This window comes from Podarcis gaigeae (assembly GCF_964106915.1).
Source record: "Podarcis gaigeae genome assembly, chromosome: 3".
NCBI classification, from domain to species: Eukaryota; Metazoa; Chordata; class Lepidosauria; order Squamata; family Lacertidae; genus Podarcis; species Podarcis gaigeae.
Window position 1 is genome coordinate 78,453,451 of NC_139680.1, and position 27,314 is coordinate 78,480,764.

Genomic DNA, 27,314 nt, shown 5'->3' on the forward strand with positions numbered 1-27,314 from the left:
GAGAGCAATAAAGTGCCTTCAAGTTCTGTCACTCTCAGTGGGGACTTGCTCTGTTCTACTCAAAGTGCACAGCAGCAAAACAAACAAACAAACCAAACAACCATATGCTAGTAGCTGGATTATTTCTGGAATTTTTTATAGGTGTGGGGTGGTGGATTTAAAATGGACAAAGGCACCACTGGAGCTCTCGGACTATCTTGTAGATGCTTTTATTTCATGCTGACTTAAAAGGATTTCCCTTTTAGAACTCAAATGGAAACAAAGACTCCTTTGTAGAAGTGGAACAGACAGGACCGCAATGGGTCTCTCCATCCCTAATTACTTCTGAGCAAAAAGGTGCAGGATGGATCTCAAATAAGGAGGGTGGTGTTTGCTGACAGCGAATACTAACAACAAAACAAGGCAGGGAGACAGAGGGGTGGAAATAGCTGTACATGTTGCCCACTAATGATAGCACAAGAATGAATGGTTTTAAAATGAAGAGAGGCAAATACAGAGAACATGCACCACTTGCAGCATCCATGTTCTGGAATAAACATGCATTTTATATGGTGGCAATGGAACTTACAGTTCATGGGTGAATTCTTTAGAGTGTAAAATTGATATGGGCTTTGAAGAAGAAACAGTACCTCAGCAGAAGCAGCTGTCTTGAGGGGGCTGTTGGATCTTCTTCCTTGGAGGTTTTTCAAGAAGAGGCCAGACGGGCACAAGCTAAATTGCCTTGGGGGAAATAGTTGAAGAAGGTAATCAGCTGGGATTCTTCAAACCATGTAGATGTGACCAAAAGAATGACACTGTTCCAAAAGCAAAAGCCAGAAGAACAAGTTTGCTTTTTTTTGGAAATTATAACCTGACACCATATTGGTAAGATTTTTAGGTCACTACTTGCTGGGTTGCCAAAAGGCTATTTTTGTAAGCAGGAAAATGTTGGTGGTGGAGTGGTTTCACTTCAGGTTATCTGTACACCACAAATGGCAAAAATTGGCATGAGAGGACAGGTATATTGGTATAAAAGGCTTTGTAGTCCAGAAGCGTCTGTAGATTTATTTCACAAAGTTCATTATGGCCCCTTAAAGAAATGAACACCAACGTGCCTACATAGGCAAGCAATGTTATCATTCTTATGAGTCCTATCTTGTTGGCACTACTCAGAAAGTAACTTTGAAAAATAACAGATAAAAAACCCGTCAGTTTAACTCTCACCTCAGCACCCACAGCATTTATTTGCCATTCTCAAAAACAGCCAAAGAGCCTTGAAGCACTCTAAATAACTAACTTATTATGGCATAAGCTTTCATGGACTTTATCAGAAGCATAAAGATAAATCTCAGTGGTCAGTCATATGAAGAAGAAATTTATAAGTTGAATGGCTATGAGATGACTAAATTAAAGTCAATGAGACCTTCAATAAATGTTATAAGCACGCCTTTAACCTTTCACAGTACCAAGTTGGTGATAATTACTGAGGTTATAGTATTAACAACTGTAGTGGGCAGGGAACCATTCACAGCAAACAGTCATAGATAGCACAGATATGTTGGTATTGACCATCTAATTAACTTGTGAATTATTTATCTCCATTTCACCCACTGCAAGCTGAAACTGCTTGATGAATTTTTGCGTTGTATTCTTCCATTAAAAGTATTCCACAATGGCCACCATAAGGTCAATTACAGAATGTCCCAGGAGTTGGGGATATTTTCTCACTGGTTTATGTACAATCCCATTCATGTCAGATTTGTGGCCATTTATGCTTTTGCATAGAGACTTGTCATGTGTGTCCTATTTAGAATGCAGAAGAGCATTGTTGGCATAAATCACACCTACCTCAGCTATGTATGTGTTAATTACATTTCCCTGGCAAATAACTTCTATCTCAGCCTCAGTTTACCTTCTGAAAAAGAAATTATAATATTGACCTACTGCAAGGGGATTGCTGTGAGGCTGGACATGATAAATGTAAAAAACATCAAAAGTGTTTTATATAAATAACAGCAAGAAGCTGACTAAGGGATTTTTCCTTAGTGCAGATTTCACAAATGTTGCACCTGTCCACATAATTCTTGATTTTTTTCTAAATTACTTGTAAAAGGTTGCAACTCCTCCGAAGATTAAACCTATTCATACAAAGGATCAGGAAGACTCTGTTGACAGTATTGGCATGAGAAGCAGAATTATTTCCCATTCAGTAAGTGTACTGTTTCTTCGTGTAGCATGCATGTTATGTCTAAGAATGGGAGGCACATGGAGGGAGTTTCTGGATTTTAAATTTCAGGCAATACAACCGAATCTGCTTAAATTCAAATAATTCACCTTCTGAACTGACACATCTGTTTGGCTACTTCTTGGTCAATTGGCTGTGGGTAGTTTGTTTTGCAAAAATGAAATTAAAATTGGGACAAATAATAAAGTGCAAAAAGCAAAACAGTAAACTGTTATAACATGGTTATAGCATTCTTTTTTCATCACAGTGAAGCTTCAAAGTCTACAAGCCAGGATGGGGGAGAAATCCAATTCACTTTGCATTTATAGGCAAACCTCCCTAATTCACCCTTTCCAAAACAATATGTTGAAATTTGCCCTTCTCTGAATTTTGAAAGGCCGTTTTCTAGCCAAGTGATATGTACAAAAATGCAAATACTAAAGTGTGCATATATATTTGTGAAAATAATATACAGAAAATAGTTATAGTGGGGAAAATTTGCTTGGCAAAGATGTATGTGTTAGGGAAAATTGCATACAAATATATGTATTTTGGGTGAAATTTGCCCTAAAATGCTGGTTGGTTTTTACAACGATTTGGGGGGGGCGGTCACAAGATGTGGAAATGTGGAGATCCGAACTTAAGAGTGAAAAAATTACAAAATGGAAAGAAACTGAAATGGACAGATTAGCCCATCCCTCCCTCCAAGTAAATATCCCCCCCCCGAAATGCTGGCAAAGAAGTACAGGGGAGTGTATTGCCAGTAGTGTAAGGGTGTAACAGATGGGAGTGTAAGAAAGCAGACATATTCTAATGTTGCTCTTCTCATCTGCCAAATCAGAAGCTGTCTGACAGGGCCCCATTAGCAGTAGGGTGGAGCAGAGAAGAGACCACCCCTTCTTTCCTGCAAGGCAAGCTGAAACCATAAAGCAAGGAAGACTGACTCTTGTGCCTTTAAGTAGTACTAGTTTTTCAGCATTAGCTGTAGAGAAACTACTTACCGTTGCTGAACCTTTCTACCTGTTTAGAACCCCACAAACCTCTATGTTTAGAACACCACAAACCTCTTGACTACTATGTGCTTGTAGTCAAGATGCTCCCACTTGCCCTATAGTTCCCGTCAGTCAACCTCCTTAAGCTAAATCCTAGCCGCCTTCCTTTAAAAACTCATATGTCTTTTGCAAGATCTGGACCAAAAGCAAGCAAAGCAATTTAACAAGAGGGCTGCACAAGAATCACGGAAGGTGGGAAGAGAGATTGGGTCTTCTGATTGTAATAGACTCATGTGTGCTGGTACCGCCTTTGATATTCAGGATCTTGTGCAAAGATTGGTATAATGCTCACATACTATTTGGGTTACTTTGCCTTAAAATGGGCATAAGTGAGCATTTGTTCTGCTCTTTCTCTTACAGCCATCGCGTGTCGTCGCTGCAAAAGCTGCAAAAGCTGCAAAAACCCTTCAGGCCCCTCCTTTCTAACCTCCTCTAATGCCAACCCAAGTATGAAAACCATGAAACAGGAAGATGTGTTGCAATGAACATCGGTGAAAATAAAATCGTGATAACACAAAAGGAAAGATCTCTGGGTTTTGTATCTGAAACACTAGGCATGCACAAGCCAACAGACATCATTTTCAGCAGTTTCTTTTCCCGTTGTTAATATCATTGTTGTACTCCAACAGAGGAATTTTAAAGTGAGACTCCAGCACAATATATCTGAACTAGAACTAATAACTAAATTTAATTCTGTTTATTTGGGCTTAGATGGAAACCGTGGCTTCCTGTTCCACCTCAGGTGTTGATTTACTGAGCAGTGCTAAAATGACAGTATTTTCACTAGTTACTGCTGTTGGGAATAATTTCTGTGTTTGTTGGTGTTAATTTAGACTTGAGTTGAATTGTTACAGACTGTGCTTTTTGCATGTCTTTGCCATTTTTACCCAATGTTTGCAGTTTTTCCTGTCCTCTGTACACTCATACCTGCTAGTTGAAGATACTGTGCCTCTGATGAACTGTACTCTGGTCCATGAAAACTTAATATAATAAAGTTACTAGTCTTTAAGATGCTATGAGGCTCTCTGTTGGTTTTGCTGCAAAAGGCTAAGATTACCCTTCTGGATCATGTTGAAGACTTCCTGCCAATTGGGACGCAGGTGGCGCTGTGGCCTAAACCACTGAGTCTAGGGCTTGCCGATTGGAAGGTTGGCGGTTCGAATCCCCGTGGCAGGGTGAGCTCCTGTTTGATCCCAGCTCCTGCCAACCTAGCAGTTCAAAAGCATGTCAAAGTGCAAGTAGATAAATAGGCTCTGGCGGGAAGGTAAATGGCATTTCCATGTGTTGCTCTGGTTTTGCCAGAAGCTGCTTAGTCATGCTGGCCACATGACCCGGAAAAACTGTCTGCAGACAAACATCGGCTCCCTCGGCCAGTAAAGCGAGATGAGCACCACAACCCCAGAATCATTCGCGACTGGACTTAACTGTCAGGGGTCCTTTACCTTTACCTAATCCTGACGATGAGACGCTGGCAGGGGAGGGAAGTCACATTCTCAAACTAGTTTATATGCAAGTACAGTACACACTTTATATTATGAGTGCAATAAGATTTGTCTGGCATAGAGAATAGCCAAGTAAGCCAGTCTTCCTGGCACTGAGAGAGAACCCAACATATAGAAATATTTCTGAGAAAATGAGCCTGTGTTATATCCCTTTCAAATACATGAAACAAATGGGGACTCAGGGGAAATCTTTAACTTCTCATGCAAACTAGCTGAGACAAGGTAGATAAACCAGTTTCCTTCCTTGAAATAAGAAGAGGGATGCAAGTCCACTCACATTACTGGGCCTCTGTGTTGTACCACGCTCCCTGGGAGCAACCCAGAGGAACAATCTGCCCATGATGCAATCCTTCAAGATGGGCACCTATCGTACTTGCTAATGACACTGGAACATGGGTTGGGGCTCTTGTCTTCTGTCCCAGACCCTGCTCCAAGTGAGTCCTGCTATAGATGGGTCACCCTCTACTCTTGCTCCCCCCCCCAACTTGGTTCAGATGTTTTGAACTGCAACGTCCAACAGGCCCAGCCATTATGGTCAATAGGCAGGGGTGATGGGAATTGTAGTCCAAATTATATGGAGGTTGGGAAAAGCTGCCCTGCCCAGTCTAATGATGGACTTCTTGCTACTTATCACTGTAAATGCTTTACAAAATGTAACGTTTTATCAGTCATCAATATTTTAATATTACTGATCCATGTTTAAGGGCTTCTTCTTGTCTTAATATTATCCTAATGCGTAATTTCTTAAGAAACATCTGTCGATTGATTTACATAGGTATCCATGCCTCCCATTTCAAGGCAAAAAAAGTGTTCACAGAGTGGCTAGAAAGTAAGCAGGGGTAAAAATTCTGTGACCCAACCATCTACAAGTCACCTACAGCGGCTGTGAAACTTCAATGTAACGCTATTGTTTTAAGTGTGAACAGACTGGTTTAAATGCTTTTCGGATTGCGCTTCTGGTACTAGCTGATAAACCTGTGTGTAGGAATCTCATGTCAAAAAGCTTTATGCAACACCTCGGAATTTTGTTGAGTGCTGGTTAAGATGTGTTAGCCCACACATTTCAAGTGCACACCCTTATTCTGTGCGTGAATTGGCTCTCAGATGAATGCATGGAGTCCTCAGCACCACTTAAGCACCCATTAAAGGTCTCCCAGGTATGTTCTGACCTTGCTTGACACGACCGGTGTGATGCTTTGTGATTACATTTTAGATTTCACCTTCCTGTGGAGAAAACAGAGCCTAATGGAACTTACGTGCTTCTTAAGGTCATTTTTATAAAAGTTAACTTCTAATGGAGAGTGTGTTGTTATGTACATTAATCCCATAATACTTTTCTACACACAGAAGAATCTTGGCTGTGTTTTGTAACCTTGAAAATGCCTACTTTTGTTCCTTCCTCATGTCTTGTTTTTATGATACTGTTCCACTGTTTTTATGTTTGTGTTTTTTGTACACTGCCTTAAGAGATTTTAGAAATCTTAGACATTTTAGAGGTTTAGAAATTCATTTATTTCATAAAATTTGTACAGCACTTGATTTAAAAAACAACAACAAAAACTCGAAGCGGTTTTCAAAAAGGAAAAACAAGAAAACCAAGAAAAATTCACACCAGTACTTTCAAACATGCAAAAGTTACAATACTGAAAACAGATTATATTTGCGTGAACTTTCAAAGCATCTGGGTACGCTTGTCTAAACAACGTTTTTAGCAAAAAGCAGGTGTGGAAAGAGTACAGTGAAGGTGCCTGCTTGATCTCAAACGGCAGGGTGTTCCAAAGTGTAGGTGCTGCCACACTAAGCAATCAGATTCTTACAATGAGTATTACTGGAACAGGTATTATGTGAGACCTGTGGCAGTGCCAATTCTGTCAATCGAAGCGGTCGAGTGAGCGCATGTGCAGTAAGGCAATCTCGTAGGTCTCATAGAAATGCTTTTAAATAAATAAATAATGCTGTGTGTACGCACTTCTGAATCCTTTGGATGCAGTGCACTCCCACTCCTGGTTTGGGAAGCAGTGTACACAGGACATTAGTCGCAATCTGTTTCTATTCTGTATCTATCCTGACATTTCTTATGAAATACAGTGGTGCCTTGGGTTACAGACGTTTCAGATTACAGACGCTTCAAGTTACAGATTCCACTAACCCAGAGATAGTACCTTGGGTTAAGAACTTTGCTTCATGATGAGTACAGAAATCGCATGGCGGCAGCGCAGTGGCAGCGGGAGGCCCCATATACTAAAGTATTACCTCAGGTTAAGAACAGTTTCAGGTTAAGAACGGACCTCCAGAACGAATTAAGTTCTTAACCTGAGGTACCACTGTATTGCATTTTGATGCATTTCCCCCCAATCCAGTTTTGGTTTGAATCACCCACCCAGACAGACAGAAGACAGATATACACACCCCCTAGTAAAACAAGACAAATAATTGCAATAAAAACAGCACCAGCCCTTTCATTCAAAGCAGTCAGTTCCCAAAAGCCTGTTGAAACAAGAAATTCTTCACCTGCTGGAGGAAGGACAAAAATGAGGGGGGAGTTTCAAAATCTAGCATTTGTTGTTTTCAAGTAATTTGGGGTTGCACTGGCAAAAAAAGACTAATAAGCGTAAAAACTAATAATAATCTGCACAACCCTGTTTTCTTTGGTAATAGGTACAGTCCTGCAAAACAGCTGACCTCCTAGGTTCAGACTTTTATCCCTGTCGTCATAGCTGCATAAAACTTCCTAATTAAGTAACTGCCTCTCATTCTTTGTGTTCCATAACTTCAGCTGCTGCTGCTTTCTATTAATCCTGTCAAAGGCAGCAAGAAGGTCACCAAAAGCCACATACAGAGGTTGTCAATTTTGGAACACTGCATTTTAACGAGGCCAGATGACTCCACGCCACCCTCAACACACAAAGAGAAATTGCATTCCGGTAAAAGAAACTCGGTCACCCCCACTGACCTGGCTTGCTTTGCCTTTCTGAAATTTATTATCTGGCACAGCCTTTCAAAGCTTTCCATGTTCTTCTCCCTATGTCAGAAATGGTTTCTGCAACTCTCCCTTTTGCTCCTGTTCTCAGCAGGGAAATTGTACGGCCAATTGTGGCCAATTGATCAAAATGCCAAGTATGAGGTAGGGCTTCAGCAGTGCTTGGGTTTAAAAACAGAATGAAAAAAAGAGGGTGTAAGAGAACTTAAGCTGCATTTATGTCAGAGGTGGGGAAGCTTTTTCAGCTGTGGACCACATTTACTCTTGGCATTCACCCTAAGGCAAAAAAAGTGTGTGTGTGTGTTTGTGTGTGTGGCCATGCCATACTTTCACATACCACACACTACACAAGCCACACTATATTCCCTCTTCAGCTGGGAGAAATCACCAGGAGTGGATTTTGCTGCTGGTGGTTGTCAAGCAATCAGGAAAGGTCAGAGTCCTCAACTGCATATTATGGTATGGTAATTATAATGATCTTTGCAGGCCAGTGTCAGCAACCTCTAAGCTTCTTTGCAACCAATAAAAGCCCATACATTTTGTCAATTTGCGTACTTTTCCCCTGACACATCCCTGTTTCACAATCTTTCAAGCGTTACAGCAACACATTGATTTTAAACTGTGTAGGCAGCATTTGACTAAGAGCTGCAGTTTTCAACTGATGCCCTAAGACTGCAAAAGCTGCAGGTGAGGTGTGAAAAACAATATCTATATTTGAACCACCATATTTGCATATTTGCTGTGGGACATCTTGCACACTTTACATCACTGGTAAAGAAGTGACAAATGTGAATATATTTTTGTCCTTCGAGTGGGTTTGTTAATTTACACCTACTAGAAAAATAAAACATTTTGCATATGAAGCCCACAGATGAAGAGTGGGGGAAAACCAGTGAGATCTCTTGTTTTCTCACAAATCTGTGAGTTGTATAAAATCTCACTACAAGTTAAGCACTCAAAACATTAAAGTGGCTGAGGAATGATTTGTTAAATGACCGACCCCAGCTGTAAAGTTTAACAAAAATAATGACCAGACTAGCCAAGTTAGAATGATGAGGTCTGACCAATCTATGACAAGTTATTCCAAAGCTGCATACGTATTCAGTGGCTTGCAGGCCTATGCTCAGTGGAGCTTGCTTGCAAGTAAACATTCATTGTATCAGACCATATTTGAACCAAGAAGCAAATTAAGCAAATTAGCTTTGTAATGAATATATGCCAGCTATTTATTATATTGATGAAACTGTAATGTGTAAGAGTCCATGCTTAAAAGAATGAGTATAATGTGGTTCAGAGTTGATATTATTTTTTGTATCTTTATTTATTTTAGACCTTATTATGATTTATGTGGTAACAGTTAAATTTGGTTGTGTACTTTTTGATGGTTTGCTTGTTCTTTATGACTACTTGAACTTTGGAAAAGCCAGACCTCCCAAATGTCCCTATTTTCCAGGGGCAGTTTCGGATTTATAGAAGCCATCCTGATTCCTGAGTTGATCCCGGAATGTTCCGCTTTTCCGTAGAACATCCCTATTTTCATAAGAGAAATACTGGAGGGCATGAGGTCATCCAACCCCGGAGCCATCTGAAGGCAATCCTGTATAGGGAAGTTGTTTTTAATGTTAAACGTTTTAAAATATATTGTGATCTACCCAGAATAGCGGGGGGCAACCCAGTCAGATAGATGGGGTATTACCGTATTATTATTATTATTATTATTATTATTATTATTATTATTATTATTAAATACGGCGTCCCTATTTTCATTGGGAAAATGTTGGAGAGCATGAAAGGCGGCATGCAAATAAAACGATTGACAAATAAATAAAAAATAAATAACTGAGGGAGAATAGAACGAAACGGCCCCGTCCACCACGGATTTGCCCTCCTCAGCGAGCAGCGTGCACTAACTACATTGCCCAGCATGCGCGAGGTTACCTTTGGGAAAACTGGGATGCTCCTGGCGGCCGCGTTGCATGCCGGGCGATGTAGTCGAGAGGGGGCGCCTTCGCTTCCTCGGAGGGAGGGAGGGAGGGAAGAGAGAGCGGGAGTGCGCATGCGAGGAGGAGGAGGAGGCGGGGCCTGGAGGCTGGGAAGGCGCGCGGGGCTTGAAAATCGTCTTTACTGTTTCCCGCGCTGCGCAGCCGGCGCTCTTCTTGCTTAGTGGACGGAGCCGGTCCGGTCCGGTCCGCCGTCGCTGTCAACGGGCGCTTCCTCCTCGGTGCTGAAGGTACCGGGGCCGGAATAGGTAGGAGCTTAGCGGCGGCCGCAGAGGGGGTCGGCTGTACGTTTCTGAACTCCCCACGAGGGTCGAGTGGGCGAGCCTAATTTGTACCGTTTTCAGAGGGATACCCTGCCAGTGGGTGCGTGGGCGGAATCCAATATACTTTCCTTTTCTGAGAAAAGCAAATGCACGATCTTGGTTCTCCCACTCCGCACACAAAGGGTAGTGTGTTTGTTTTTTGTTTTGTTTGTTTAGGCCCCGAACAAGGATGCACAGACTTCAAACTTGCCGAATCTACTTCGATTATTATTTTATTAGAAACCGGAGAGCTGCCAACCGAAGCCTAGTACAAAACACAAACACATCTATACATGCAACTCTGAACCCATTGTTTTGTTCTGAGCACCAGAACTGAAGAGAGCTCACAGACCTTCAGTATAAAAATCCACTCCTGATTACCCCAAGCATTATTCATTTCAGCAGTATACTTTTGGGGTGATGTAATCACTTCGTGTCTGCGTGGGAAATCATTGCTGCTCAGTTGCAAATCGCCCAAATCAGTCAATAGTTCCAACCAGCTCACTCCTGGATTACAATGTATAAATAAGTTTATAGTCTCCTCTGCCCTTGCAGCTAGAAGGGATTGCTGCCTGATTCAGCTTGTTTACTTGGAAGCAAGGCCCACTGAACTTAATAGTGTGATTTGGACTGTGGGGGGGAAATCCCACTATCCTGATCCAGTTAAGTGGGTTTCTTTATATTCATTGATTTCAATTAGCACATGACTTGCAGTACTGTATTTAAAAGGTGCAATCTTTTATGTGAAATTACATGGGGGGAGCGGGGAGTGGAACAGCTCTGCCATCTAACCTTTATGTAAGTGCTTCCCGCCAAAACAATTGTGTTGTGAAAATGAACATGGGTTACTCGTCCTCTGCATTTTTGTGGATCAAGTTCGACATTGGATATTAACATCCTAGGATTTAGGGGCAAGGGGTTTGAACTGTCAGATTTCCAGTCACTGATTCTTTGGCAGAAGGGGTACTGCGTATGCCAACTCAGCAGCTACTAGAATCCCTTGATTCTTTCCCTGAGTTTGTTTTAATAAAAATTTCCCAATTCAGGTCAGATGGGATCTTACACATTGTGTAGAACAGGGAGAGATGGAAAGATGTGGATTGGTGAACATCAGATTTTGCTTCACTGTTGTGGCTCATAACATTTATTCCAAAGACTGTTTCAAACATCACAACATCATTAAATGAACAGCTGTTCTATATGGCACTGAGTATAGAAAATCACATGTATTTTGCAGTGTGTATGCATGTTAGGAAGCCATTGTAGATAGCAGCTTCCCAGTGTGTGTTTATGTTCATAAGCTCAGCCTAACCTATCTGTACCAATGATGAAACTTGCACACTAATTTATTTATGCATGTATTTTGTATCATTTGAACGGTCCCTTGAATGAAAAACATAGGGTAACTATACAAAATTCCTGGCAGGTAACTGTAACTCTAGGATCTCTTACATTGGGGTCAGCACTAAGTATTTTAGCCATGCTCAACCGTTTCATCTCTTGGTGGTTTCATGCTGATATTTGGTTTAGTTGCAGAGTGTTGTTTTGTTTTTGTTTCTCATGGCATGAGGTTGTATTGACTTTGTTTCCTTCCTAGTTTCCTGGATTTGACTTCGTAACAATGGGGATCCAAGGTTTGCTCCAATTTATCAAAGAGGCTGCTGAATCTGCTCATGTAAAGAAGTACAAAGGACAAGTAGTTGCTGTGGATACTTACTGCTGGCTCCACAAAGGAGCCTATGCATGTGCTGAAAAGCTAGCCAAAGGAGAACCCACAGATCAGTAAGTTTAAAGCAATTTGACAGACAGATTGGGTGTTCATGGGTGGTTGTTGTTGTTATATACGTATTGTTGCTTTTATGTTGATCTTTCCTGAGACCTCCGGGTATAGGACGGTATATACTGTATTGGCCTGAATACAAGCCTCACTTTCCCCCCAAATTCCGACTGAGAAAAGTTAACGTGTGGCTTAATTTCGCAACCTTACAAAAAAATTGCTTTTTTATGATATCATTGCTGAAACAGACATACGGTAAAATGGAACGGGTGTGAGTGCCTGCAGAATTTTAAGGGAGCGGCTTATATTCGGGCCAATATGGTAATTCAATAAATAAAAAAGAATAATAAAATGGGGAAATCTTTCCTGTAAAAGAGTGGTGCTGAACTTTTTTTTGGGTTGAGAACTACATTCTCTTTCGTGGTTACATGTGGGTGAGGCCCCCATGCCCAGGAATGTATGGGACACATAGCACCCCACTCCAGCTGAAGCATGCAAATGTTGTTGCTCCTTCCCCTGCTTGATATGATGAGAGCACTATGACTGTAGGGAGCAACTATGACTGTAGGGACCCCCATTCAGGTCACTGGGCTAGGCAAGAGTGACTTGTTATTTATTTAAAGCAATTGTGATTCCACTGCTTAGCACAAAAAAGGCTCCCACAGTGCAGCTCATAAATGTCAGTGATAAGACAGACCAATCTACAGGACACTACAGAAAAGGGAAAGGGAAGGCTAGGGTTTTCTTGTGGCAAGCAGAAAAAATTGCATTGGGAGCTGGATCAGGCCCTCAGGCCGGGGGCTAACCTCCTGCCCTCTTTGTTATTTTATTTTTAAAAATATCTATTAACCACACTTTCGTATAAAATGGCACAAGGCAGTATACAGCCTATAAACACAGTACTACAATAAAAACAACTTTAAATGTCAAACAGATCAGTTAAAGCTGTTTGGCAAAGAATCTCTAATTGAAGAGTTATGTCTGAATATAGTAAAACAGTTTTTAGAAGACAGTTTTGACTTGCAGTCTTTTATTTGATGTGTAATGGTCAGGGAAAAATATATGTGGAAAATACTGCCACTAACAGATCTCGTAATCAATTAGCAACAGTTGTCAAGAAAAATAGGAAAAGTACATAATGTGCTATCCAATGCATAAATTAAATTAAAAGGAATAATATTAATTTGTGGTTGTGTTTTAAGTTGCTTATGACTGCTGCAGGCTACTTAAACCCCATTTAATCAATAGAATGTAAACAGCTGGCACTCAGGATTGCAGCTAAAATGAAAGCAGTCTGAAAAATGTGGAAATCTCTGTGATCATCTTTGGCCACTGATACCCATAAGTTCATACGTAAGATGAAATGATGACTGTTCCTCTTCTATATAGGTTTAATATAATTACCATTACTGTTTTTTCAACAAAGGTTCACATCATTAATTTCTGTTGGCTAAGTACTGGATTAGGCATGGAATTGTTACATTTTTATCCCAGCAGCAAACCTGGTTCTTCCTCACCCCATCGTATCCTCACAACAATGCTGAAAGAGGCTCTGTGTCACTCAATGAGCTTCATGGCTGACTGGGGATTTGAACCTTTGTCTCGCAGTTCCTAGTCCACCGCTCTAGCCATTATGCCACATTAACTCACCTTGGATGCTGTCAAGGTCTCTTAATCTTGTGGACATGTTGGAATTGCAAAGCTAAGTGTGCCTATAATTAAATTTCCCCTAGCAGTTTACATTTTAGGATTAAGGTGAACATTTCCTAACTGATATATGGCAACTGTGTTTGTTTCTACAGATATGTAGCTTATTGCATGAAGCTTGCTGATATGCTTCTGTCATTTGGGGTCAAACCCATTCTAGTATTTGATGGCTGTACCCTGCCTTCCAAAAAGCAAGTTGAAAAGTCACGACGAGAGTAAGTCTTATGCCTCCCCCCCCCCCCCATTAGAAATTCAAATTGGTGATTTGCAGGATATGTGTGCTTTAAAGGCAGTAGCTTCCTTATGAAAACAATTCAGATGTTATCGTAATGAGAGCAGAATTTATAAAGCAATGCAGTGCTGAAATCTAAGCAGACATCCGTAATGCCGCAGTGTGGCATATGATCCTGTCAACAATAACATTAGCTAAATTTGCAAAAACTCTCAGTGCTGAACACATCCTACAACCATCTCAATAGCGAACACATTCAGCTTTAACAAAAGTCAACAAATAGAACTTCTACTCCTGTATCACAGACTTTTCTTCTCCCTGAAAAGCTGCTCCAGAAAGTTCCTGAACCTGCTGGAACAGGTAAATAGCATGAGGCACTGCTTTTGGAAGTGGAAATTGAACTTAAGAAAGTACAGCCATACATTGGTTTTCAAATTTAATCCATTCTGGGAGTCCGTTCAACTCCTGGAACAGTTCAAAAACCAAGGCTTGGATTCCAATTGGAAAATCATTTGAAAACCGGAACAATCACGTTTGGTTTTCAATTGTTTGGGAGCCAAAACGTTCGAGTTCAAAGGCTTCTGAGATTCCACTGTACTTAGGCACAGTCATAGAAATCTTGCACCCTAGTTAAAACCGTGGGATTGTATTCTAGTAACAGTTTCAGTGCAGTGAAATGCTTATGTTCCATTTCCTTCAATAGGGACTTCCTTCCTAAGGTTTACACAGTATATTTTATATATTTATGCTTCTTCTTTTTACATCTGGCTTTCAAGCTCTTACATAGTAGACTCAGACACCATAGTTCAGGCATTAACAACCCTGAGGGCATAAAGTGTAAAGGAAAATGCTCCCACGGTCCCCACTCAGTCCATCCTGACCTTCCTATGCCTGGGGGGTGGGGGAGACTTCTAAGCAAGCCTTAGATCAGGAACCCTAAGAACACAGGGTGCCTGATCATCTAATCGCCCAACATAGGAAGTTGAAACACACAGTGACATCGAGTATCTAGGTTGTGTGTGTCTCCTCCAAGGCACTGCCCTCCTGCTTTCTTTGAAATGCTCAAATAGGGTTTCTGCACATGTCTCCACTGTGTATTGCAATGCTGGTGCTGTAACTACCTGTTCAGTTATGGTTGTGTGACACTGAGACGACGGGTTTGTTTTTGTTATCTTGAAGAAAACGGCAAGCAAACCTCCTGAAAGGGAAACAGCTGCTTCGTGAAGGGAAATTATCAGAAGCCAGAGAATGTTTTGCACGTAGCATTAATGTTACGCATGCTATGGCCTGCGAAGTGATTAAAGTAAGTAGCCTTTTAGCTGGTAGGTTGTTGCTGCTCTCCCATTTTATATTTATTGCCAGAATAACTGCATTTCTTATAACCCTGATGTTTGCATAATACAGGCTTTGCAGAAGGGCTAGTGACTCAAAGTTTGCAGTGTTTGTTTATTCAACCATTTGCTGTAATTAGTATTTGAGTAATATGAGATATGCAATTATATATTTTATATATAAAATAGGAGAGAGAGATATTTCTCATTGAAGGAGCAAACCCATGTCAGGGCTGCACCATTTCAGACTGCAGATGAGGGCCCATAATAACTGCATCGTTCCCTGTACTCTTTCCCCACCAACACCACCAAAAAATAAGTTGTTTCGATTAAAGCAGCCTGGAGTCCTTCACTGTGATGCATCTTTTTTTCCTTTGAAGCAGGAATTATATTTGTATTGAGAAGCATCCATATTATAAAACCCCACAGCTGCAATCTAAAGTGTTACTGTCTGGAAACTGTTTACCAACTCAGCGATCAGTGAGCCTAAATGCAGTTCTTTGTATAGAAACTTATTCCATGCAAAAATCCTAAATTCTGCACCTAGGAGAACTTCAGGTGGTCAGGAGAGGCAACTAGGATCATGCGGGGGAAAACTAGGGACTAGACCAATTGGGGAGGGAGTGTCACTTGTAAAGCACTATAATGGGGGCTTGAATTGTTTTTTTGCTCTTGCAGGCTGCCCGTGCCCGGGGAATAGATTGCATTGTTGCTCCATATGAAGCGGATGCTCAGCTCGCCTATCTTAACAAGACCGGCTTAGTTGAAGCTATAATTACAGAGGATTCTGATCTTCTTGCTTTCGGATGTAAAAAGGTAGGAAAGATCTAGTAATTTGTTTCTAAAAAGGACAGTACCAGGGCTCAGCTATACATGGAAACCCAGCCCTCTAATCCTATATTTGATTCCCCCCCCCCCCTTATTATAAAGTCTTTTATTGCAACCCTTGAGAAACGGGCCAGACTCTGGTGCTTAAGAGCTCTCCATTAAAGGTGGCCAAAGGGGGCCTTATCAGAGAGGCTTCATTTGACGAGGTCGTTCATGTACTTCCATCCATTCTGGGTATATTCACAGGCCCTGGTGGGGGCTCAGAGAGCGCCAATTGTCATCCGGAGCCCTGAGTTCCAGTAGCTGGAGAGAGAGAATTCAGTCTTTGGGACAGCCGGAAGCTTCCAGCCAAAATATTTTCCCCAATCTTCCGCAGCTGGGGGGAGCACTTCTTGTGCTTTTCAGAGGGCTCGGGCCCCCTCGTCACCCCTGCTCAGCAAACCTTGTCTGTAAACCACGTAGATGGCCCCCTTTGACCAGGAACTTGACAATGGGGAAGATACGGGAGCCATGACTGAGTGATGTCTCCACGCATGGTGCAAGGGCCCCCTCTAATCCTATATGGCCCAGGGCAGGCATTGTTCTGTGAGTGTGCAGTGAGGCATGAAGCTCCTGCTTAAAAACCCTCCCCAGCCATGAATTTGCATGGGGACCTTAGGGAGGAATCTCTCAGTGTTGGCCTCTCCTTCCTCCATCTGGAATATATGGAGAATAATATTGGTCTCCTGAGAGGCCCTGATTGCTGAGAATAACGTAAGCGAAGGTCTTTGCACATTCAAAAAAATGGCATATAAATGCTAAATATTACTGACATTAGGCAGGCTTTGACTGCTGGACAGAATTTGACAATGTCTGTATGGGGGAACGGGATTGTTGCGTTTGCAAACGTCACAGAGACACAACAGGTATGCTTAGCTGTCAACTTTTCCCTTTTCTTGCAATGAATCCTATTCAGAATAAGGGAATTTCCCTTTTAAAAAGGGAAACGTTGACAGCTATGCAGGTATGTAAAAGAAAATGCAAAGTTGTATTGCTTATTGATGAAAAATTGTAATGTAATATATACAAGAAGTTTATATGCTGATGATTGGGAAAGAATTCCGTGTTTGGCCACGATTTGTAGAAATAGTACAATAATACAAGGACTTGTCCGTTCTTTTGTTTTAAGGTATTTCTGAAAATTGACAAGTGTGGAAATGGCTTAGAAATCGACCAGACTCGGCTTGGAATGTGCAAACAACTTGGTGATGTGTTTACAGAAGAGAAATTCCGTTACATGTGTATTCTGTCTGGTTGTGACTACCTTCCATCTCTTCATGGTATTGGATTAGGCAAGGCTTGCAGGCTGATAAAAATAGCCAATAATCCTGATATTATAAAGGTAAAGGTTATTGGCTCTTGAGTTAACTTTATGTTTTCCAAAAGCTCCACAGATAGTGAGGTCAACTCTGGAGAGGAGGAATTCTGGGGAAAGTACTCGATTGAGTTATTATGTAGGTACCTGTCAAAAGAAATTTGTTCTGCTGTTCACGTAAATTGGGGAAAACAGTTAAGCAATAATATGTTTTGTTGACTCTTGTATGTTGCGTGTTGACTAAAGCTTAACTCTTCCTTGTTACATTTACATATAGGATATTTCCAAATGAGTCCATTTGGCTGAGATACAAATACATTTTTTGGTTTTAATAATTGTAAATGAGCCAAGATTCGAAGCAGCCCTAGACTTTAACTATATACTAGCTTTATCATTATTAAATGATTTATCATTATTGTCATACTGGCAAATGTAAAAGGCCACAGTCCAAACTCTTGTTTCAGAAATCACGCCTACTCCTCAGCTTTCCAGGATGATTTTTTGTTTTGTTTTGTTTTGTTTGCTGTACTATTTGAAGAGAGGGAGAATAAAGGCAGAAAATAACATTTGGTCCAAATTTCCAGTGTATGTCACTCACTCTGAAAAGATACTTGGGACTTTGGGGAAATATCAGATCTGGTTTTTTTTTTTAAAAAGGAAGTTTGACAAAGGTCTTAAAACATTACTTGTCTGCCCCATGCCTCTTTTCAATAACCATTTCAGCTTGCGTACATACTAGACAATGCTTTTAGAGTGACAAAACAATGAGCATAGATCCCAATTCTGTGAATGGAACAGGGTTTTTGATCCTTCCTTTTCCTAGTGCAACCGCTGAAAATCTGCTCTCGAACCTTGGAAATGGTGTGAGGGTTGGCAAAGGGAAGGAAGTATTGGCGGACATTGTCCTCCCTGTTACAAGAATGGAGAAGCAACAAAGGGTCCAAGTCGTTCTGCCTGCTGTCTCGCAAGTATGCTGTGCATTGCATAACATGACCTTTTCTCTTCCAGGTCATTCGGAAAATGGGGCAGTATTTGAAGATGAATATTTTGGTACCAGAAGAATACATACAAGGATTTACTCGTGCTAATAATACTTTCCTCTATCAGTTGGTTTTTGACCCAGTCAGGAGACAGCTTGTTCCTTTGAATGCTTATGAAGATGGTGTTGATCCAGAAACACTGCTTTATGCAGGAAAGTATCCTTTATCAAATAAAAATAATAATGTCTTTATAGTCTCTTCCTTTTTATGGGGTATCTGGTATGCCAAGCAAAGTTAAGCACTTCTGAGGCTGTGGTCCTGTGCATACTTACTTGGAAGTAAGCCCTGCAAAGCTTGAGACCTTTCGCTGCAGGGTTAAACATGCCTAGGATATGGGTATAACTACCAACAATATCAGAGTTAAGATCATGTGTAGAAATCTGTGGAACTTATAAACTCCTTAAATTTGACTTACGGGTGCTAGCTGTTGCTCCATTTGAAAAAAATGTGTACCTTTGAGTATGTTTAAAATATCCAGGAATGTAATGTAGATCTTCCTTCACATTGTTCAAGTCAATTTTACAAGGAAAAGGTAAAGTAAAGTAAAGTTACCCCTGCCCGTACGGGCCAGTCTTGACAGACTCTGGGGTTGTGCGCCCATCTCACTTAAGAGGCCAGGGGCCAGCGCTGTCCGGAGACACTTCCGAGTCACGTGGCCAGCGTGACAAAGCTGCATCTGGCGAGCCAGAGCCGCACACGGAAACGCCGTTTACCTTCCCGCTAGAAAGCGGTCCCTATTTATCTACTTGCACCCGGAGGTGCTTTCGAACTGCTAGGTTGGCAGGCGCTGGGACCGAGCAGCGGGAGCGCACCCCGCCGCAGGGATTCGAACCGCCGACCTTTCAATCGGCAAGTCCTAGTCGCTGAGGCTTTAACCCACAGCGCCACCTGCGTCCCTTTTACAAGGAAAACTAGCCATTTAATGGCTTTCTAACATTGAATAAAGTTTGATAAAAGTGAACTATCGAGTGGGCCATCTGATCTCTTGCTTAAATGTAGAAATTCTTACAAGTGGTTTTTCATTCATCCAATAGTTCTTAAAATCTCAGTTAAAAGGTCCTAAACTACCATAATTTTAAGAAGGCTTTCTAAGCTGTTTAGCACCTCCACCATCCATTATAAAAATGGTGGCTATCTTGAAATCTTCTGTTATCATAGACTCTTTTACTATAAAACAGAACATAACTTGTTTCTAAACCAGTTCATTTCATAGATTCAGTTCAGCGCATCTTCTTTCCTTTGGGAGAATGCTAAACTTGTATAAAAAGTAATGTTGCTTCAAATACCTCAGGCGACTACAAAACTATTGCCTACTAGAATGACAGCTCCTACTCTTAGCACAGAGTCTTCCAGGGATAAACTTAAGAAGGGCTAATTCTGATGTAAAGCTTTAATATCTTGGCTAAGCTGTTGTGCAAAGTGGTTAGGAGGCATTCATCCATTCAAAGAAGAAGATGTAGAATTTAGTTTTGATTATATAGAGGCTAAATCTCTTTATAAAACGCCGCTTTCAATAAAAAAAGCATCAATAGAAGAACTGCATTTCCCCCTTAATTTGATTAACTTAGGCACATCGGTGATAGTGCTGCTTTTCAAATAGCACTTGGAAACAAAGACATCAATACCATGGAGCAAATTGATGACTACGACCCTGATGCTCAACAGGTAATGTTTTACTTCTAAATGCAAGAGCCACATCACCTTTGGAGACTTTGTGAGGAATGTGAAGTTGCATGTTGGCCTGTGGTTGCACGCTCAAAGGCAGGCATCCCCAAACTCGGTCCTCCAGCTGTTTTGGGACTACAATTCCCATCATCCCTGACCACTGGTCCTGTTAGCTAGGGATGATGGGAGTTGTAGTCCCAAAACAGCTGGAGGGCTGAGTTTGGGGATGCCTGCTCAAAGGACTGCTGCCTGGATGACCCAAAGCAGACCTAATACATCAACACTTCCTCCTCTTCCCATGGGAATAAGAGGTGTACGAGGTAACAGGAAAAGAAGTGCTGCTTTCTAATCACTTGTTGGCTTGATTATGTCCCTGGATTGTTCCTCCCACACTGGCCAATGGGCAGCAGTAGATCGATGGAACAGAATTGAAGAACAATCATATTATTTGCATCGTTTTTTACAGTCTCAAGAGAAACAGGCTCCAGTCATTCTTTCCTCTATTGTACATCTTCTTGTTTCCTTTTCCTATAGTCTGTACAGCCCAGAAGCCATGGCTGGGACGACAAATATGCCAAAGAGCAGTCACCCAATTTAAAGAGCATTTGGAGCAGATACTACAAACCTGGTTCCACTGCCAAGATTACAACAAATTCAGCATCGATGTTGGAGAAACCCACAACCAGAGGCCTGGAGCGACTAGTTAACATGAAAGGGCTGAAGCTTCCCAGCAAAGCGCTATTGGCAAAAAGACCAAGGCATGGTATGATAGCTAACTCTCTAAAGAAATTGTATGTGAAAAAGAAAACCTTCCTCTTATTCTTAAATGTTCTCGACTTGAAAGTTTCCCCTCATAACATATTTATTTTGTTTATCCCTTTCTATCAACACTTTGAAGGAATAGGCTTCTTTAGCGTAGAGAATCCAATCAGTTTAACAATAGTTGGTATACATTTATAATTTCCCATTTTTGCATAGCAATCCAATTTTCTGCTGCTGCGAACTAATGTATTAATGTAATATTTGGTGACTTAGCGTTTGTTTCTTCTACACTGAAAGGGAATCAAATTAATATCAATAGATCTACATTTCTTAATGGTTTTCTTCAGTTTTGAAAACTTTTTTTAAAAAAATATTCCTTACAGTCTTTTTCTGTTGTGACCCAATTACAATGTGTATTTTTCATATATATGTTTAGAAGAGCTGTCAGAAGGTGACCTGCTAAGCCAGTATTTTTCAAACACCAAAAAACCTAAGATGGAAAGCAGTGAAGATGGTGAGCATCCTGGGTTTGTTGGTGCAGTGTCTGCGATTGCTGCTTCAGAGGACTCTTGCAGAGACAAAGAAAGTTCAAGCTCCCATCCTAGGCTTAGAAATAAATTTGCCTTCATCTTACGGAAGAAGAATGAAGAGAGTGATGCAGTTGTTGTTCCAGGGACTAGAAGCAGGTATGCTTTCTTCAAGTTCAGTATGTGAAAGTTACATTCTTGGGAAATTTGACTCTGCAGTTTCCCTTCATTACAAAAAGTAGAATTGGCATACTCAAAAGCAAAATATAATATATCGTATAATATAATATATTCAGCACACTAGGCTACCTTCCAAAAGACCCATGGGGACACGTCAGAGAAAGTGACACAGTAAATCTATTTGGCAAAGTCTTTGGTTCCTTTGAAAAACTATTCACATGTAAATAAGCAGTTACTTTTACATGCTAATAAATTAGAACATGTACAGTACTAGAATTTGGATTGATTTTCTTCTTCATTTCCCCCCCCCCCCCCGAAGGGAAGCTGAACAAGGGCAGGATGAATCATAATCTGGTCTAGACCAGATTTACATATAAAATCCTCTTTTTAAAAATTGACTTAGGAGTTAACAACACACAAACAAATGTGACGTAAATTGCCTGAGGAGCGATATTAAACTGGCATCTGAAAGCCAAAGTCAAAATTAGCAGTGTGCAGAAGCTTTAATCTGATGGCCTCTTGAGACCCTTCCCAACTCAAATTAGTCAAAACACACTAATATCAACTGGGGAGGAGGGTGTGTCAGTAAGAAGTTGGCAGGTCAGGTGAAGGGTGTATTTCTACATCTTTGCATCACCAAAGTCCCCAGTGATTTTATATTCTCATTCTGCATGTCCCACTACCCCCATACAAAGCAAAATTGAACATGAAAGTTTGCTCTTGGGAAGTACTGTACATGGAAAATGATTCCTTGGTATGCATGCCTACATACAAAAAAAAAAAAAAAAAAAAGATTTCAGCACATTCTAGATAAGTGCAAATCATCTGGAGAAGACATGGGAACCTCCTGGTGTTTTCAGCAAAAAAAAACCCCTTTTCTTTAAGGTTGAGAGAGTGGTTGGAGATTACTCTGCTTGCCTTTTCCCACAGCAGAGTGTTACTGCTCTCCTCAAATAGTTCTCCATATTTTATCCTCTCCTAACATTTCAAGAACTAGAGCACATTTCTGGAAGACTGTGAAGATTTCACTTAACCCAGAAACAACAAACATGCCCCAAAGTCTGGTAATGAAAATGTGTTTTTCTCTTCCAACAATGCCAGCAGCAACAACAAAATACCCAAGGCTTCCGTAGTGCAAGTTGTGTGCATCAGGTTCTTGGTTTGGTTATTCATTAAAATATTTGTATGCCACTATATATTCCATTCCATTCCATCATTAGTGTGATTTACAGCAATAAAACCTTAAAAACAAACTTCTCATTTGAATTTCCTCCTTTTGCACTGTCCATTGGTTACACGTAGAATAGTCTATCCTTAGCGCATAGTCTGACAGTTGTGTATTTAATTATATGAACGAAAATTAAGAACAACGAGAGGAAATGAACCTGGCATCACAAAATGCCGGCTTGTTTTCAAGTTGCTACTGAATGGATGATGAGCCTTCTAGCACACTCATCTGCAAGAAAAAATGTCACACCAGTGCTTTGTGGTATATAAAATACTGCCGTGTTCAGTTTCTGAAGCAGGGTATTAGTCACTGCCCTAGGATTATGCTGGTGGACTGTGCAATGAGGCTAGAAAGCAATCTCTGGCTTTCTGACTATGACATCTGTGATCTCCTATACTGTGTTCAGTGATGCCTCTAATACCTCCACTAAAAGCCCATTCTCTTATTATGCTCGTACAAAGGAGGTTTTAGTTATGCTGGCACTATTAGGTGGAGAGTCTTATTGGTCCATCAGTGTTGGTCTTCTGCCAGCTCCTGAAGAAACACCTGTTTAGGCAAGCATTCCCCACCCCCCAACCGAACATGTGATTTTACTGTTTTCACTATTTTAATTATATTTTTAATTAAGGATGCTTTAATGTTTTGTGTACTTGAATTATGTGTTGACTTTATAGCTGTAAACTGCTTAGAAGCCATTTTGGCATACGAGTGGTACTGTATATAAATTAGTAAATAATAATTACTGCTGCTACATTTTGCAACACAATCAGTTGAGTACCTATCCTCTTAAGAGCTGTGAGAAGTGTAGGCCTATCTGTTTGGTATAATTTATTAACATCCAAGTTCTTCCTTGTTTTATTTAGCAAGTGTCCATAATAACAAACGAATAGTATCAGTGACACCTTAACAAATATTCCTAGTCTCTTCCTTTTGGTGGATTTGTGCTGTTCTAAATTGCAAAGAGTCCTTCATGCTTGCAGCCATTTTGCTTTATCCCTCCTTCCCATTTATTACCTCTGTTCTTCCAATGTATGTTAGGTTCTTCTGCAAAGTGATGGATCAGCCTGACAATACATCAAAGGATGAAATCCACGAATCACCGCAGGGCAGTGAAGTGGATTCTCAGATTGTGGAAGCAGGAAATACAGTAACAGAGGATCTTGGTCCTTCCTCTTCAGAGAGGGGAAAAACTAGAACTGCCTTGCTGTCACCCAGGACAACACAGACAAGCTGTTTCAACTGGACTAGAAGCTTTTCAGATAGACCTGGAACACCCAGTCCATTGCAAAGTATCGCATTGTTACAGCAGTTTCGCCGACGCACACCCAGCAAAGTCACCCCCCAGAGTTGTGAGGTGTCCGGATCACAAACGCTAAACACCACAGCGAGTAAAGAGTCGGATGAAGAGTCTTCCCCTTTAAAAGAACTGCAGAGCTCATCAGAACAGGAGCTTGACAGAGTGTCACAAAATAGCCTGGGCACTTCAGAATATTCACGGATGACCAAGAAAAATGCTCCTTCTGGCAGAGTAAGATCACCACCCTGTGCTTCAGTTAAGCAGTTAATTAAATTGCCACTTGCCTCTCAAGGGAATAGTCTACAGCTCTTATTTATTCCAATACATCTGGTTCTCCACTGTAAAATGACTTCTGACGAAACTCATGGTCCCCCTGCCAGTCCGTCTGGCTGTTGTTATCAACCAGCATGTTTAACCCTATGCACTCCACCCCCATGTGGTTGGATTTCTACTTTCATCAATCTCAGCCAACAGGGCCACTAATAAGCCCAGCAGCATTTGGTGGGCCAAAGGTTAGCTCTGCTGTAAACCAAAATACTGATTTTACTTTACTAAGGAAGACAAGAGCAACTTACATTTATTATTTTATCTTTGCCTTTGGGACATATCTTCAGTCACTTAACTTTTAAAAACAAGCATGAAATTCTCTGTTTAGATTATTATATACAAGCCAACGTTAAATTATATATAAAATAACACTTGCTTTCCCCCCTTTTTTGTACCATAGGAACCTGACTGCAGTCCGGAACCAAAATGTAATTTGAATTCCCAAATCTTTCAGTTCTGTGACTCATTGTGTACTGAAAATAAGGATATGGAGTTCAATAGCAAGGTATGTCTATTTTCCCCTCTTTAGTTTTTTATGTTCAGTATTTCTGTTCTTTTATTTTTTGGTATGTAAACACATACCTGTGCATTGAAATGCAGCAAGAGCACAGTGGAAGAGATGGAACATCACCCCCTGCCCCCCCCCCAAATCTCTGTTGGCTCCTTTAAGAATAGCACATGTTGGAGATAATTTCATCCAAGCTCTAAGAAATCTGATTGTCATATCTGTCGCTTGGCACTTTTGAGGAACTGTCTGCTGGCTATATTATTTATTAATGCCTTGGAAAGTTTTATCCTATCTGACTCTGGTTTATATATTTTTAAATAAACGGTATCAATTTGTAGGTGTGTAAATTATTGCTGTTGCCTATTTTCATAATACATTTTTAATTGTTAGATTTTATTATACTAATTGTTTGGATTGCCAGGTTATGTCTTGAAATGAATAGCTATTGGGCTATTTGTTGGAAAGATGCATTGGTATGTATTTTGCTGTTGTGTTGTGAACGACTTTGGGCATATTTTTTGTGGAAAAGTGGCATTCAAATAGAAATAATGAGTCTTACGGGTAAAACCTGGATTGTAAATTTTTAGAACTAGGGACTCTTCTGACATTTATTTTATTTGCACATATTTCCTATTGCGACTGTTACAGATCAGAGACTATCCCTGATCTTATTTCTTTTCACACCCTGTGATGTAAATCAGGCTAAGAGTTTACTCAAGGATGCTGTTTGGATTGTCAGATTATGCCTTGAAACGAATAGTTATTAGACTATTTGTTGTAAAGATGCATTGATGTGTATTTTTGCCCACACGTTCGAATAAGCCAGTCACACATAATGTATAAAATTGTGGAACTGTGGTTTGCTCTAACTAAAATTAAGATGAATGAGTATGAAACTGTGGTTTCCAGATCCTTGGTTATTCACTAACCTGAGAGTTGCTGCAGTGTAGTAGTTAAGAGACTGAGCTGGGAATTGGGAAGTCCCTGATTCAAATCTAGCCTCTGTCATGATTTCACTGGGGCGGGGGCGTTAGACAAGCCACTCTCACTCAGCAAGGTAAGTCGCCAACATTGTCCCTCCCCACTGACAAATCTGCAATATTGCAGGGGGTGGGGGATAATAATATCAACTTACCTTACAAGGTTGTTATAAGGATTGCAACTAAATAATGCATGTGTAGTCATTTGAACACTTAATATATTAATTAAAATTATTCTCTTGTGCATGAAGGAGGAAGGGATGGGGAATACTAGCCTGAACGGCCGCAGCTCATTTCCAGTCATCCAAACCCTGGCTGAGCTGTTGGATTCTCCAGTTTTTCTAGTATGGCTCCCTCATTGCATCAGTCATCTTTCCCTTTCTTTTGGGAAGACAATATAGGCTGTGGATTCCCTGGTTAATGATAGGCTTGAGCTGAGAACAAATTCTGCAGTTGTTCTTTGTGGTGCAGATGGAATTTCATCACTGGCAATGACGCCAAAAAGCTCTGAGAAACACCCTTCATAATAAAGAAGGCATGGGAAAGATTGCGCTGGTTGATGTATACATCTCTGGATTTTTTGTGTAATTGATTGCTTAAAGGAGGAGCTTCTGTACAGGTCTAATGAGCATCCTCATGACTAGTGTTTACTAGCAGGTTTTTTTATATATATAAAAAGAACTTCTTTATAAAACATGTTGCTAAGACTCTAAATAGCATTCTGTATTCCTCAGAATTATAGTGACCTCTTGTGGTTAGTGACTTCACTGCGTGGGGACGGATTCTTTTTCCTAAAAGTGTGTGTACAGACATGCTTGTGCAAACTGCTTTCTTAGAATCGTGGGATACTGTCTCTTTTAATTAGTTTTTTTTAATGTTGCTTAGCACTGCTTGTAAGCAGCCCTGATACCCTGAGATTTTAGTACAAATACTACTCTAGCAGATTAGAAATAGTAGAAGTTTTAAGGGACAACTGTGTTTGTAGTCTATAGATTCCCTAAGCCTGTTTACCTGAGTATCTTCTTCCAGGATGAATCGACTCTTGCCCAGGCCTTAAGATCAATGCCAAAAGCCGTGTCCTCTGTTCCCTTGTTATGGGAGATGTGGTACAGGAAGCTGAACCTTTTGATGGGGGTACCAAAATTAGAATGTCTTCCCTGTGGCAATCCACCAGGTCCCCTCTCTTCTTTGTGTCCAGACAGATCTGCTGCTTAGCAAACTTTATGACAGTTGTTTTGCCATTTCAAAAGTCATTTACAGGTTCTGTGTGATTCCCGCATGCAGAGTCGCATGTCAGTCAGACATGTATAAATTTATATATGCATAAATATAGATACATATATATAAATGCACACAGAGCTATTTAGAAATGGACAAGTTTTTGTTGGTAAAGAGATCATTTGGGAGGGAGGGATCAGAATATAATGAAGCTCTACACTGAGTTTTTGAACAAATTGCACTTGTTGGTGATGTAATGTGATGATTTTACTGACAAATCATAAGGACTTTAATGGAACAGCAGCTGATATTTC

The 27,314-nt window shown here is 40.7% G+C and overlaps 2 protein-coding genes and 1 long non-coding RNA gene across 4 annotated transcripts in view; 2 read left to right on the plus strand and 1 right to left on the minus strand.

Moving 5' to 3' along the window:
* Positions 1–3,774, plus strand: part of WDR64 (WD repeat domain 64) — a 68,700-nt gene extending 64,926 nt beyond the window's left edge. The window contains exons 27-28 of the mRNA XM_083732207.1: positions 2,093–2,188; positions 3,616–3,774. Of these exons, the coding sequence (XP_083588333.1) occupies positions 2,093–2,188; positions 3,616–3,681 (162 nt within the window). The 3' untranslated portion in view covers positions 3,682–3,774. The remainder of the gene's footprint in view (positions 1–2,092; positions 2,189–3,615) is intronic.
* On the minus strand, positions 1–9,691 carry LOC310841677. Its single transcript, XR_014562682.1, has 3 exons — positions 9,676–9,691; positions 5,927–5,981; positions 1–720 (listed from the first exon to the last, which is right to left on the minus strand). It is a non-coding gene; the product is annotated as an uncharacterized lncRNA (long non-coding RNA).
* Positions 7,301–27,314, plus strand: part of EXO1 (exonuclease 1) — a 21,561-nt gene continuing 1,547 nt past the window's right edge. Inside the window, exons 1-12 of one of the 2 annotated variants that reach the window (XM_083732301.1) lie at positions 7,301–7,681; positions 11,637–11,821; positions 13,619–13,738; positions 14,935–15,058; positions 15,765–15,902; positions 17,083–17,295; positions 18,277–18,464; positions 19,877–19,973; positions 20,508–20,736; positions 21,172–21,421; positions 23,709–24,198; positions 24,695–24,799. In XM_083732301.1, the coding sequence (XP_083588427.1) occupies positions 7,637–7,681; positions 11,637–11,821; positions 13,619–13,738; positions 14,935–15,058; positions 15,765–15,902; positions 17,083–17,295; positions 18,277–18,464; positions 19,877–19,973; positions 20,508–20,736; positions 21,172–21,421; positions 23,709–24,198; positions 24,695–24,799 (2,184 nt within the window). In that variant the 5' untranslated portion in view covers positions 7,301–7,636. Of the gene's footprint in view, positions 7,682–9,805; positions 9,986–11,636; positions 11,822–13,618; positions 13,739–14,934; positions 15,059–15,764; positions 15,903–17,082; positions 17,296–18,276; positions 18,465–19,876; positions 19,974–20,507; positions 20,737–21,171; positions 21,422–23,708; positions 24,199–24,694; positions 24,800–27,314 lie in introns of those variants that run through there. The other variant, XM_083732302.1, reaches the window with a different exon arrangement.